This window comes from Lycium ferocissimum, chromosome 12 (genome assembly GCF_029784015.1).
Source record: "Lycium ferocissimum isolate CSIRO_LF1 chromosome 12, AGI_CSIRO_Lferr_CH_V1, whole genome shotgun sequence".
NCBI lineage: Eukaryota > Viridiplantae > Streptophyta > Magnoliopsida > Solanales > Solanaceae > Lycium > Lycium ferocissimum.
This window is the reverse complement of record NC_081353.1, coordinates 46,644,877-46,659,673: the sequence shown is the minus strand read 5'-3', so window position 1 is coordinate 46,659,673 and position 14,797 is coordinate 46,644,877. Positions and strand designations below refer to the sequence as shown.

Here is a 14,797-nt window from a genome sequence, read left to right as displayed (position 1 = left end):
ATCATCGACGCCCGCACGTTCATCCCTCAATAGTGGTCGTGCGCGCAATCCGTAGCCGTGGGTATATTCTGTACATACCCAAACTGCCGTAACACGCGGGCGGGTGCGTGGTACTCAACGATATCGATATGTATCAATGGACACTGCGATATCTACATGTGCTGACCAGCCCCACAAAACGCCAGCAGTTATCCAAAATATGATCATACAGCGTCCATATAAAAGCCTGTAAAAAGAATTGAACTAGTTAACAATAAAAGACTAAAATAGTAGCTATGTGGTCTAGCGTGTGGATCCAAAATATGAACATACCGTCTGCGCCGTCATGCGGTCTAGTTGATCCCTAAACGGGAGAAGGCTGTGGTGCGTCTCCGCATATCGGCGAACTCCTCGCGACCATCTCCGTGTGTATGGCACGCCCCGCGATAGTCACGGGGGGGGCGAGTCGGTAATGGGCCGAAAAGGTCTCAACCTAGTCCACACCCATATCTGATATAGTCATTTAAAAAATATTTTATCAGTCGTCGTTTTGAAAAAATATATTTTGTATTTAATTACACACACTTAAATATATTACCTGAAGGAGCGAGCAAAATGCACGGACCTCTACCTTCGTGCCCATAGAACATCGGCAGAATCCTCGATACATATAGTCTAGCACAGCAGCACCCAACTATAACATCCTAACTCGGCGAGATCGTCGATATATCGAAGATACCTCAAGCTCACATGCGAACCCGAACTGTTCGAGAATAGAATGGCCCCGAGTATGATGAGTAGGTATAGACGCTCACGTCAGTTAACATCAGCCTGAGGCGTGTCCTCTCAAATCGGATGCTGCATGTCTATAAGGCGCAAGTGAGCATAAAGGGCCAACAACAAAAGCTGACTCTGGCCCAAAATATCACCATCCTGAGCCGCAAAACTGGTGAGCCTAGTCAACTCATCCCAGTAAGGCGGCATCACTTGAGGCTCCTCAATATACAAAACAGGCGTCCATTAACTCCGTACTATAAACGACTACCACATCCCTGTGGTAATGGTAGCTTCACCGTGCGAGATGAAATGTGTGCGTCTCTCGGCGGCCACCTCTTAATCAAGGCCGTCACTAGCGACCTATCGTGCTGTATCCGACCAACTTCGACGCACCGGTAGATACCGCTCCGACGTAGTATATCCAGGATACGAGGATGTGGGGGGTGAGTAGCTAAGATCTCTTATGCTGAGCCCCCTAACCGGGTACGGACCAGAGCCTCAGGCTGTAGGTCAGATGTCCATATATGCTGCGACCTATGCTCCAGCTGAAGATATAGTACCTCTCGGTCGAAGGGCCCCGAATCAAGAGGGTGGTGAACCAAAAAAAGATATTAAGTTCTATATAAAATATTGATATTCCGGCGTTCTGAAACATGACTAATCTTCAAGCAAAGTACCGAACGAACATTAATTTTAAAAAAAATTGGCCAAGAAGGAGGGTCTGGGGGACTTTTGTTGCCCTCTTTCACGCACAAATTTCGTGCGTGAAAGGCCAATTTTTTTTTTTTTTAACAGTTTGGTCCTTTCGTGCGTGAAACTTAGTTATGTTTTTTTTTTTTTTTTTTTTTTTTTGGGTGCTATTTTTTTTTTTTTTAAACCCATAAAAGTCGCGGGTTCACAAAAGTCGCGGGTTCGAGTAGGGACCTATTTCTCATTGCAGTTGAAGCATGACAATCCCTTAATGGGACCTATTCTCTTCCATCTCCCACATGTGACGATATATTTTATGATTCTTAGGTTGAGCTTTGGATTGAAGGAAAATTAAGGGCCTGTTTGGAAAGCCACCCAGGTAATTGGAATTAGGTGTAATTGGGTGTAATTACGCATTATCAATTTGTTTGTCGACTCAAGTAATTGCTACACAAGCTAGGTGGGAATTGGGTGTAATTGACGTGGTGTAATTACACCTCCAATTCTCAAGGGAGGCCGAGAATCGGGGTGTAATTACACCTCGTATTTGCTGTGGGGATTACTTTTTAGTTTGTTTATTTTTTTAGTTTAATTTATTTTTAACTTCTATTTTTTTTAATTTTCAATTTTTTTTATTTCTATTATTTTTATTTCTTTTTTATTTTTACTTTTTAATTATTTTTATTTTTTAAAAATGTATTTTTCTTTTTATATTATTTATTTTTCGTTTTCTTTCTTCTAATTCCAACCTTTACTTGTGGTTTCGTCGTAATTGCTCGTATTTTTTTATTTTATTCATTTAGCATAACCATGTTATTATTCTAATATTTGAAACTACACCCCTTAATATTGGAAAGAATGAATCATTAACAAACTTGACATATAACGAGTGACGTTATTAACGTAGAATTTCGTTGTGAATGAGGTTATAGACTTATATTTTTCCTTTCTTTTGAATTATTTACTTAAGTTACGTTGGAACTTACTTATGTAATGTTGGAAATTTGACATAAGAGTATTCTATTGAACTTTTTCTTTTGAACTTTGAATTTAGGTTATATTTCCAATTTTAAGTTATTTGCTTTCACATTGCATGTTGTTTATTTTTTACTTACCTTTGATGGATTTTTTATGTCAAACATTTGAATAATAGTATGGCATTATATTTATTAATATTATTTTTTTGTCAAACATCCAATCCATGACGTTCTCACAAAAAAAGTCTTCTTTTAAGTTTTATAATTAATTAAAATTAAATATTAATTTGAAAAATATATATCAATTATTTTTTACAACAATGTGTTATTAAATAACTAATTTAATATCATTTATAAAGGCAATGTTTTTTAAATATTAATTTTAAATTTTTTATAATTAAAGTTTATTTTTAAATTAAACTGATCGCGTAATTACCCTCGTGCAACCAAACAAAGACGCTTGTAATTACAATCGTAATTACGTTATAATGACAAACAAATGCGTCATCAGTAATTATACTTATATGTGTAATTACTAGGCTGTGTAATTACTACCCTAGTAATTACACCAATTCCAATTACCAGGTGGCTTTCCAAACAGGCCCTAAGTATTGTTTCTAGTACTAAATTGTGGTTGAAATTATGCAAGCTCGGAATTGAAATCTGAGGGTAATGTACTTACTCCACCTCTTATCTGAAAACTGCAAAAACTACTCATCGTTTACAAATTCAAATACACACACACCCCAAGAATATCTTATAGTATTTCTTGTTTAAATACATCTTTTCAAAACCTAGTTTAGTTTATTTATTTCAATGATAATTTTAACTATATCTTCAATACATCTACCTACTTAATAGTTTAGTAGACTAACTTAATCGAGGGGGGAGGGAATATATCTACCTACTTAATAGTTTAGTAGACTAACTTAATCGAGGAGCGAGGGAACAACCGGGCAAGTAGAATCCTAAGTAGGTTAATGTCATCAATCATTGACAAAAAACAAAAAGCTAAAATGTCATCATTTTGTATCAATGGTTGACATAAACAACATGCCAAAATCAATTTCAGGTTTTGAAAAGTTAGTGATTCCCATCACACATTATTTTGTCGCCATAAAGGCATGTAATTATGTTCCAACAACCCCTGGTAGGACAAACAAAACTTGCGGATTCAACCTCTGCAGAGTTGTCTGAGTGTGAAATCGTCTTTATTAGGAAGAGTTTTACCTCAAGTAGGATTTCTTAGCGCTTGTTTGAATCTAATTGATCCCAATACGAGTACCGAACCAAAAAATAAAAATCAGGTAGGGATAATATGAAGTGCAAAAATGGTGGGCTTCTCGTTATGTTTGTCGGTTTGGCACCTTTCAGTAGGTCCATTTTTTGAACTTTCATTTGGACGCTTGCTCTTTGTGGAATTGTGGTGCATCCATTGAAAAGACAAAAGTTGTTCTAATCAATTTTGGAAAGCTTTGTTTATGCATGTGTCTAATATTTAGTGGTTCGACTAATATTCATCATACTCCCTGTTCATTTTTAATACCACAATTTTCTCTCCAGCTTTAAAGTCCTTACTGAAGTTAATATGGGTCGGTTACAATTGTTCATGGTAATTTAACTCTTTCCCCAAATTATCTAATTTCAAGAGTCCTAACCAAAAATGCCCCAAAAAATCATTTGAACCAAAATATCCCAATAAAAAAATGTTACAAAACTACGAATAAGCAAGAAAAATCGTAAGTAAAGATTTAACCGTAACTGTCCCGTTAAGTGCTTTACCGCAGTATTTTACTGCGCTATACAAAATTTTCTCTCAGCTATAAATAAGCGGTAAAATACTTGCTATATAGCAATCCACCATTTTCCAAGAAAACGACCCCTTATTACATTTTCACTCCTTTTTACGTAGTTTAACCGTATATTAATCATGCTTTGAGAGGCTCAGAACTTCAATATTTTATATAGAACCCTACTCATATTTGTACAATTAATAAGATAGACTCAATACACGTTAAATACGCAATCTTTGATTGTCGTTTTAGTGGTTGAAAAGCGCCGAGGTCCTTTTTGTTTGAAGACTTGTAATAATTTACTTTACGTTATTTATCTTTTAGGGTTTCGTCTTATTTTTAAATTAATGCTTAACTTTATTTCGAACGTGTCACGTTTTTTTTTTTTTATCAATTTAGGATGTGAAACTATAAACAATAATAAAGACTAAGATAATATTTATAAATATGCAAAAAATATATAATATTTACGATAAATTGTACAACACTAATGTATATACACTATCGAGGATGGGTCACATACGTAGTATCGGAGACTATCCCTGCAGGCCTAAGGTTCATACCATCCCCACCGCCCTCGCCATCGTCTCCATCGCCCTTTTTCCTCTTAATAATCGGCGCTAAAGTCATAATCATCTCCTCTCTCCCTCCCGCCCGCGCGCTCGACTAGAATGTACTTTTCGGGGATGCGGTCCCGCTCGCACGAACCTCATGATGACCGGGTCCTGAAACCTCGGACTCTTCCTCGACGGAGTTGCCGCCACCGCGCGCGGGAGATGAACCTAAAAAAATATATCATAATTAGTACCATTTCTTATTTATATTGAATACATTAACGTTATTTATTTAATCAAACTCCGTGTGTAAACGGGCGCACGAGTGGGCTCCGAGATGGGTCCGTAGGCTCTGCGAGATGGGTCGGTGGTGAATACGAGGTAGTCTCCCGGACGAGATGCTGTTCGAAATCCAAGTAAAGGTTATAAAAATTAAATAAATATTTACCTTATATTGAATAAAATTAATTTTAAGTAAAAAACTTACATACGCCTCGGTGGTATCATGAGAAGACACCTCTACCTCGGCAGGCTGATGAGAATGCTCTTGAATGGGTCGCTCCTGTGGACCCACTGGCGCCGAATCCTAAAATATGAAGAAAAAAAAACGAAATAATAAGTAACATACATATTTAAAATAAGTACTTTAAATAATCAAATATATATATATTAAATATTGACCTTATATTGAATAAAACAAATTTTAATAAAAAGCTTACCCCGTGGCTCGGCAGGTCACGGGAAGACACCGCTGGCTCGGTAGACCCATGAGAAAACGCCTGAGTGGGTGGCTCTGGTGGACCCGCTGGCGCCGAATCCTAAAACATAAAATATTACTAAATAATGAGTAACATATATATATATTTAAAATAAATAATTTAAATGAACAAATAAGTATTTTAAATACTAACGAGGGATCAAAAACTCATCGAAGTCAAGAATCCTGCTCCTCTAAATTCTTCACGGGCCGCTCATCGCCTAATGAAGCGCGTAACGCCGCCCAATCAACGTTATCACGTTCCTCCATGTATGCATTCTGGCTCGGCTGTGATGAAGACCCAGGTATCTCAAAAAGTAAGAGCGCCGGCGTAAACGTAGGTGAGTAAATCTAAATACAATAAACTTACCAATGCCTCGTACTACCCCGCGAGTGCTGAGTATCCTACATCCCTAGGGGGACGCAAAGCTGGGTTGTCGATCAATCGGCGTGTGATCTGATGATACCAGCGCATGTAATGCTCAATAGGAGTCAAATGACGACCACCGCTAAAGTGCCCAACCCGTTCTCCCAACGATGGAGCCGGACATCCATGAAAGCCGTAAAATCATCATCGACGACGGCCGATCGTCCCACCGGGTAGTGTCGGAACTCGTGACGGACGTCGGGGGTATACTACTGTGTATGCCCAAACCGTCGTAAGACACGCTCGGCATGTGGTCCCTTACGATGTCCGGAGTCATCAATGGACACCGCGACCTCCAAACCCCCGGCTCGCGCCCGCAAAAGGCCGGCAAACCATCTAATATAGCAGTCACATACGACGTCCATATAAATAGCTGCATAACATATAAATACAAATCAGTGATCACCAAGTAAAAATGACATTTAATTAAATTAATAATGTAAAGTTAAATAGTTTTACCGCATCGTCCGTTATGTGATCAAGCTGGTCCCGGAATGGAAGAATACTGTGGTGCGTATCCACATCCCGGTCAAAACCCGCTGTCCACCTCCTCGTATAAGGCATGTCAATCTCGAGGTGATGCCTAGGTACGGGCTGAAAAAGGCAGCATCCTCTCCTACGCCCATAACTATAAGCGATATTAGAAAATACGATTTTTAATTCGTCGTTTCAAGAGGTTTGTCTACATTAGGAATGCATACTTAAAATATTACCTGGAGAAGAGCAAAAAATCCACACACATCTCTGACAACACCAATAGACGCTCGGCACAGACATCTGTAAAGATACGCCAAAACAAAGACCGCCGCAGCTGTAGTCTCCCAAGCGGTCCACATGCTCCAAGAAAACCAAATAACGTAAACTGACAAAGACATCCGATGAGTTAGGGAACAAGATGCCCCCGAATATAATAAGTAGGTACAAACGGGCATGACGATCAACATCGTCCTGCGGGGTGCCATCCACAACCGGATGCAGACCCTCCAAATAAGTGCAGAGTGCACTAATTTTAACCCGACTCTGTCTCGAAATCTGGCCCTCGGCATCAGGGACGAAGTGGGTGAGCCTAGTCAACTCTATCGCCCACGTCTGACTAGGAGGAGGCTCGTACCGAGTGTATAGTGGCTCTCCATCTACCCGTAATCCAAAGAGGACCTCCACATCCTGAAGTGTAATCGTGACCTCACCGGTGCGAAGATGGAAGGTATGTGTCTCTGGCCTCCACCGCTCAACCATGGTCGTGATGAGCGCCCAATCATGCTGTACCCAACCAACGGACACGCAACGGTAGATGCCACCCCGAAACAATATCTCTAAGACGCGAGGGTGTGGGGGGTGCTCGCGTAAAGAGTTCATGTACTCTCGTGCTTACGGGGACGGAGCCTAGTAGATATCCCTATAGTGCGCCCCGCATAATAACTCTGATCTATGATTGCCTTGCAAAGACAATACTAATCTGTCAGCGGGCCCCTGGTGATCATCGGGCCCCGGGGGAACATCGGGCCCACGGGGAACATTCGGATCCATGAAAGAGTCCGGTCTGTACAAACTAAATTAGTCAATATTCTTGAAATGAAAGATACATTATATTAACTAATTAATAATTTGTAGGGAATATGTGAATTATGTAGTATTATATCTTGTGAATAATTAACATGGGATATGCAGTAAATTTAATATGTGATAGTAAGGACACATATGTGATGGCAAAAACTTTTAAGTTAATTACTTTTGAATTATGTGATGACAAAGACTTTTAAGTTAATTAGTTTGGGAATCGAAATTCAGCAGTAATATTTGTTTAGAACTCTATTTTGAATATGTGATATATTTTTAGTTGACCAAATAGCCAACACAACTACGATAAAATTAGACTAAAAGAGTATATTCGTCGACCACATATTTTCCTACAAACTTTACATTTTTTTCATTAACTTATGTATTTATGAAAAGAAGAACTTTAACTATTCTTTTTTAGATAATCTTTTTTTATTTAACATATTTATTCACGCTTTTAAAATAATATATATTAACAATTCATAATCATTTACAACTTGTTTGGATGGTTGTTACCTATTGTATTATATTATGTTTTTAGTTTAAATACAATGTTTGCTTTGATTGTTACTTTAATTTTATTGTTATGTAACGACGAAAGGTCCTATTTTATGTAACCACTGATTTGGTCCTATACAATACAACACAATACGATACATTATGAAACAATACATAACAATCATCCAAATAAAGTGTTAACAAAATAATAATTCATTACCAATCAACTTCTTTCAATTCATAAACAATATTTAACAACTAATAAATTCATAATCAATATTTAACAAATAATCAATTAACAAAATAATAATTTATTAACAATTCATAAATAATTAACAAATTAACAACTCATAAACATATAACAAATTAACAATTCTTAAACATTTAACAAATTAACAATTCATAAACATTTAACAAATAATGAATTAAACAAAAAAAAATAAATCGGAACAATGGCAAAAGCCACTGCCCAGTCCGAACAAGAACAAAAAAAAATTTTTTTTTTTTTTTTGAAAAATAGCAAGGATTAAATGTTAAACATGCTTAGAATATAATGTATATAACAAAATAATAACAAAAGTTCATAATAGAAAACCTTAATCGAAGATTTTTTGTAGAGTTATTTTAATCGAGTTGTATGCCGCTTTTTCCCAAAATTCGAACTTAGAATCTTCACTCTTGACTTGAATATCTGAGAATCAAAATTTCGGACGAAATTTAATAGAAAATGACGTTTTTGGATGTAGGGGACCACCTCGGTTTCGCCTCGATGGCGTTTTCAATTTTTTTTTTTTTGGCCAGCTGGAGGGACCAAGGGTGGTGGAGGCCGATGGGTTTAATGTGGATTCTTATAAATTTTCTTTTTACTCGCGCTATAAAATGAAGAAAATTTTGTATAAGCGCGATAAAATACGCGGTAAAGCACTTAACCATTAAAGGACGATTACGGTTAAGTCTTTAGCGCAAAGATTTTTTATTCTTAGTTATAAAGGTAGTTTTGTAACATTTTTTTGTTGTTGGGGTATTTTGGTTCAAAATGATTTTTTTGGGGGCATTTTGGTTCCGGACCCCTAATTTCAATTCTTTTATTTTCCTTGAAAAAGATAGTTTTCCATTTTGGGCATTTACATTGATGCTTACCACTTCCTATAAAGGATAACCATCTCCCATCACTTTTAATTTAATAAATAAGGAATTTTTGTACGAACTTTAAAAGTCTGATCCACTCAAATCTTTCTAATTATATGCTCCACAAAAGTTGAACTAATAGTTAAAAAATAAAAATGGAAGAACTGGGCATCAATTAAGCACTCCCCTATTTCAAAATGTTGCTCTTTGTCTTCTCGGAGTCTAAATAAAGTAAATTGATCAACATTTTACATCGTATTATGCCATTTTTTATTCAAAGAAATTATAACTTAATATTTTCTGTATTATTTTATATATCTACATTTAATTTTGAAAAATAAAGTAATCTACTATTATTTCAAAAGCTAGCTGTACCAACTACCAACAAAAGAAGGAATTAGTATGGTGGTAATTTACCCCTTTTCCCTAAAAGTAGACCACATTCATTTATTTATCAAAATTTCCATATCTTTTATTATTCCCTGAATCAAAGATCATAACTGCAATTGGTAGTAAATTACTCTTTCGTCCCATTTAGCTGAGGCTTTAGCTCATTCACCCTATTAAGAAACCAATAAATACACGATGCAATTTACTAAGTTACCCTTATTTAATAATTATAGATTGATTGTTCCCTTCTAATTACCGTGCATTCTTTTTTAAAATTAAGGATATAGTTGAAAAACTACATTTGACTTGCTTTTGAATTCCTAAAATATCAATTATTTTTGAACAATATTTTTTAGTTAAAGTGAGACAATTAAAATGAAAAGGAGGGAGTTTTTTTAGAAACGCATTTCGTTTCTTACGATTTTCATTAAACTTTATAATCAATTATGACTAACTAATACTCTCTCCGGTTCAAAAAGAGTGTCCACTTAGTCATTTGCACAACCCTTAAGAAAATATTAACCCTTAAGCAAAAATAGATAATTTGACTAAACTACCTCTAATTAAATAGACATTAAAATTTAATCACTTAATACTTAATAAAGATAATTTTAAAAAAATTAAGTTAATTATTTTTTAATTTAGTAAGTGAACACTCTTTTAGAAAAAGGAAAAAAAAAATATAAGTGACACTCTTTTTGATACAAAGGGAGGGAGTACATTAAAATAAACGATAGTTGCTAAATTGCCGCACCCAAATTTGGCCACACTTATGGAAAAATCACCATAATCTCTATTATACAATTTAAAATTAAGATTAACTTTGAAAAGAAAAGATAGAAATGATATTAAGTAGGCATAAATTATTAAATTTAACCTAAATAGTCATATGAATTTATCCCATTTAGATCATTGTGGCGAAAATAGTGTGGCAAAATAAAATTCCATATAATAACTGGGCATGTTAAATGCTAAAATTGTACATAAAAGACATGTTAGTATTAAATGAGCGTGGATACCTATTTCCCCATAAATCCTTAGCTATACACGGATCAAACGGTCAATTACTTCATTCAAAAAATCAAAAATGGCAAATTCCACCGTTCATTTTGGAATTTTAGGATGTGCAGAAATCGCAAGAAAAGTGTCACGCGCTATACTTCTTTCACAAACCGCCACGCTCTACGCCGTCGGCAGCCGTTCAGTCGACAAAGCCAAAAAATTCGCCGCCGATAACGGTTTTCCGGCTACCGCAAAGGTGTGTTATTATTACGCTGTAGAATGATAGCGGTAATTTTATTTTAAATGAATTCTACTTAATAGTTTGTTAGCTAGTTATTCCTATTTGCTACTCCCTCCGTCGCCGCACCATTTGATTAGGCAAGAAGTTTAAGAGAGAATTGAGAGTCTTTTGAAATTTGTGGTTACAAAGTTTAATTATTTCTAAATATAAAAATTGTGGCTTTCTTTGTGTCACAGACCAAAAAAAAAAAAAAAAAAGTGTGCCCCATAAGTTGGGATAGGGAGACTAAAAATAATTGTTCATTTTTATTTGTTCAGTTTAGATATTAGAGATAATTTATCATTTCATACTTATTTTACCCTTGTTATTAATCATTGATTTGGAAATTTCGAGAATTGTTAGTGGCTGCACAACTTTTAAAGTATGTTTGATTGATTTCAATCATTAGATGACTTAATAATAATTAGGGTGTGATATAGTAAAATTGTTATTCTATTTATGGGTTATTAAGGGGTGTGCCAAGTCGGTACAAGACAAGTAAAAATGGACGGAGGGAGTAGTAATGAGTTAAGTTGAAGATGTGATTCTGCATAGATATTCTAGGCAGAGGTGGAGCTAGGTAGGGGTGCAGTTTTTTTGTATATATATTGACCAACAGGGAAATCCCGGTTCATTGAGCCTTTCGATACAATCAAATAGAAACCCCCAAGAGCGTCATATTCTAGGATCCCAAAGTATGTGATTGAATAAATCCTCCTGCGAGTAAGGGCCCCTTCTTCCTCCCCTTGTTTAGTAGGTATGACTCTGCAGAGATATTCTGTATATACAAGGTTAAAATTAGCTTTTATGTATATACAGTATATGTTGAATCCCCTTGGCTTTTCAGTGTATGTACTTCTTCATATATTTGAACCACCTTAGTGAAAATTCTGGCTCCGCCACTATTTCTAGGCTAGGGTTATATAATCTTATTTTTGACTGTTTTTTGTTACTGCAAGTTCCCTACAAATGTAGAGCTTAACAAAGCTAGATAATTAACTCCATTGCTGTATTTTTCTCTGTTATTTTCTAAGTTTCTTTGTTAAAAAACCAACAAGGTGTACGGAAGCTACGAAGAAGTTCTCGACGACCCGAATGTTGATGCAGTTTATGTGCCTTTACCGACAAGCCTGCATATTAAATGGGCTGTTCTTGCGGCCCAGAAAAAGAAGCATTTGTTGTTGGAAAAGCCCGTCGGGTTAAATGTTGAAGAAGTGGATGTGATATTAGAGGCGTGTGAATCTAATGGTGTGCAGTTTATGGATGGTACTATGTGGATGCATCATCCGAGGACGGCTAAGATGAGGGAATTTCTTTCTGATCCAAAGCAATTTGGGGAACTTAAATCGGTATGTTTAGAGCTTTATTGCTGATTAATTCATAGATTTGTTGAAATTAATGGGATAAGTAAGACTAGTTTTCAGAAATTTCAGACAAAAATTTCATTATTGTAAACAGAAACGACATTTTATCATTATAAATTGGAATATCTACTTAGTTATCTCTGATACAGGCCTGCTAATTGTTTTATGGTGAGCTTATAGTATGATTATATTTCGAGGAAAAAAAAAGTCCCTTTGTCCCAATTTATGTTGCATGGTTCAGATTTCCATAGTCAAACTTTTTAATCTTGATTGTGAATTCGGACATGAAACCTTTTTAGTTTTTGGAAATAAAATTTACATATATGAAAATTAGGTAAAAGGTACTATAAATCACAATAATTAATAATTTAAAATGCATATGAGTAGATTGCCGTCAAAGAAAAACTCGGTTGACTCTCGAGCTAGGGTAAGACACTTTTCATTTTAAGTGCAGGGTTTGGAAATCTGCCTTGTTATTAAACAGGGTATTTGTGCAAAACATCTCCATCTTTGGAGGAGCTCGGGCTTAGTCAAGTAGAGCCGAGTTGCACTGCTGGAGGGATAGCGGATCTCAAAAGAGCTGAATGCATTTATATAGTTTTGCTTCAGCTAGATTTTGGATTTTACATAGTTGATTAATAGATTGGTAGTGATAGTGTTGGGGGAATGGGGTGCGCGATTTAACGGTATTCGAACTAGAATCATTTGTTGGAAAGAAGGAATAGTCAGGAATATCAAAGGTGTTTTTTGAGCAAAGTAGCAAGTTGTTGGATAAATTTACATTTTTCTGGCTAAATGGTGGCCAAAGATGTAAAGTAATGTCTATCAACAACAGTTGATTTGGATAGATAACTTACTTTAACCCAACCTAATTAACTGTTCATAACCCCACTCCGGCACTTTCCACTGGCAGAACTGTGGCTATGTTTAGCGGCCTTGATCTTAAGTCAAATGGAGGGCTTGTAGAGGGCGGAAGGTTACCATTTGCGGATAAACTTTTTTTTATTCCATCTACATATTTTAGTTTGTTACATGTGATGCATTGGTTATCCAATAGAGCAGACTACTGCGTCTCTCATTTTATTGTGAAACACTACATTGCTTGTTCTTTTTGTAAGGACCTCCATATTCCTTTGCGTGGGAATGGACAACAGCTTTGAGTTAGTTATTGTAAAACTTCCTTTTATGGATCTTGATTCGCTTTTAATTTCTGGAATTATGGACCTAGTTGTCAAAAAGTCGCTCCGAAGTCCGTTTGGTATCATATACTAGGTCGAGTTTCTACATGCTCACTTGTACTACCTTGTTTATGCCAGAATCAGACCCATTGACTAATCTTATTGTTTTGACATTATGTTGACACAATGTTCTATAGGTATTGATTAGCTAAGTATTCTTCTTGCTCTCTGCTTTCTTCTGCTGGATTCGGTGCAAGGATTTGACAATACATGCTAATAGCATACTAGTAGAACTGAAGTTGATATTAAATGAGCTCTGCAGGTGAATACTTGTTTCACATTTGCTGCTGATCCCCACTTCCTTGAAAATGACATCCGTGTAAAACTGGATCTCGATGCTCTTGGTGCTCTTGGTGATGTTGGGTGGTATTGCATTAGGGGAATTCTATGGGCTGCTGATTTCGAGCTTCCTCAATCAGTAATTGCTTTACGCAACCCTGTGTTCAATAAGGCGGGAGTGATTATATCATGCGGTGCTTCTTTAACGTGGGAAGACGGGAAGGTGGGAACTTTCCACTGCTCTTTCCTATCCAACTTGAGTATGGATTTAACTGCTGTTGGAACGAAGGGCACGTTGCACCTTCATGACTTCGTCGTCCCTTACGAGGAGAAGAAAGCTTCGTTTGTCTCAGCAGTAGAATCTGGATTTAAGGAACTTGCAACGGGATGGGAGCCAAAACCGAGTGAGCACACAGTGATGACAGACCTTCCACAAGAAGCTCTCATGGTGAGGGAATTCTCTAGGCTGGTGGGAAGTATTAAAAACGAAGGTGCAAAACCTGAGAAAAAGTGGCCAACTCTTAGTAGGAAGACAACTCTGGTTTTGGATGCTGTCAAGGCATCGATCGAAAAAGGTTTTGAAGCTGTGGATATTGTAAGTTGATAAATGTTTGTCACACAAATTGGATTCTTCTATAAATTGGTGTTAAAGTTTAAATTGCAGTCTAGCTGCTTGATTTGTATGTTGATGTATCTGGTTTGACCATCCTTCCATGGCTGTATCCAATAAATACTCTGGAACTTTGATTATGAACATAATCAGTATGTGAACTTTTAGAACCTTGTTTTACAATTTTTACATCAGGTCGCTGTGATATGTTGGACAACAACAACATCCCCAGTGTAATCCCACAAAGTGGGGTCTGGAGAGGGTAGAGCGTTCGCAAACCTTACCCTTACCTTGGAGTGATTATAAAAACAATGTAAATGGTGAAGGTAAGTGACCGTATCCAATCACAGTCCAAATTGAGACCGCAGAATAGGAGCTTAGTGTACCGAGATATTTAAGATGTCCCATGCGTGCAACATTAATTGTGAAAATAATATGCTGCATGAATTTTAATTTGCCTCTGTACACCGTATTCCACATATCTTGCATTGGAGTTG

At 36.4% G+C, this 14,797-nt stretch overlaps 1 protein-coding gene across 1 annotated transcript; it reads left to right on the top strand.

The window, feature by feature from the left end:
- The first annotated feature begins 10,520 nt into the window (after positions 1-10,520).
- Positions 10,521-14,470, top strand: LOC132039784 (uncharacterized oxidoreductase At4g09670). Its single transcript, XM_059430305.1, has 3 exons — positions 10,521-10,785; positions 11,868-12,158; positions 13,674-14,470. The coding sequence occupies exons 1-3, from the start codon at positions 10,615-10,617 to the stop codon at positions 14,292-14,294; spliced, it is 1,083 nt and encodes a 360-aa protein (XP_059286288.1). The 5' UTR covers positions 10,521-10,614; the 3' UTR covers positions 14,295-14,470.
- The last annotated feature ends 327 nt before the right edge of the window (positions 14,471-14,797 follow it).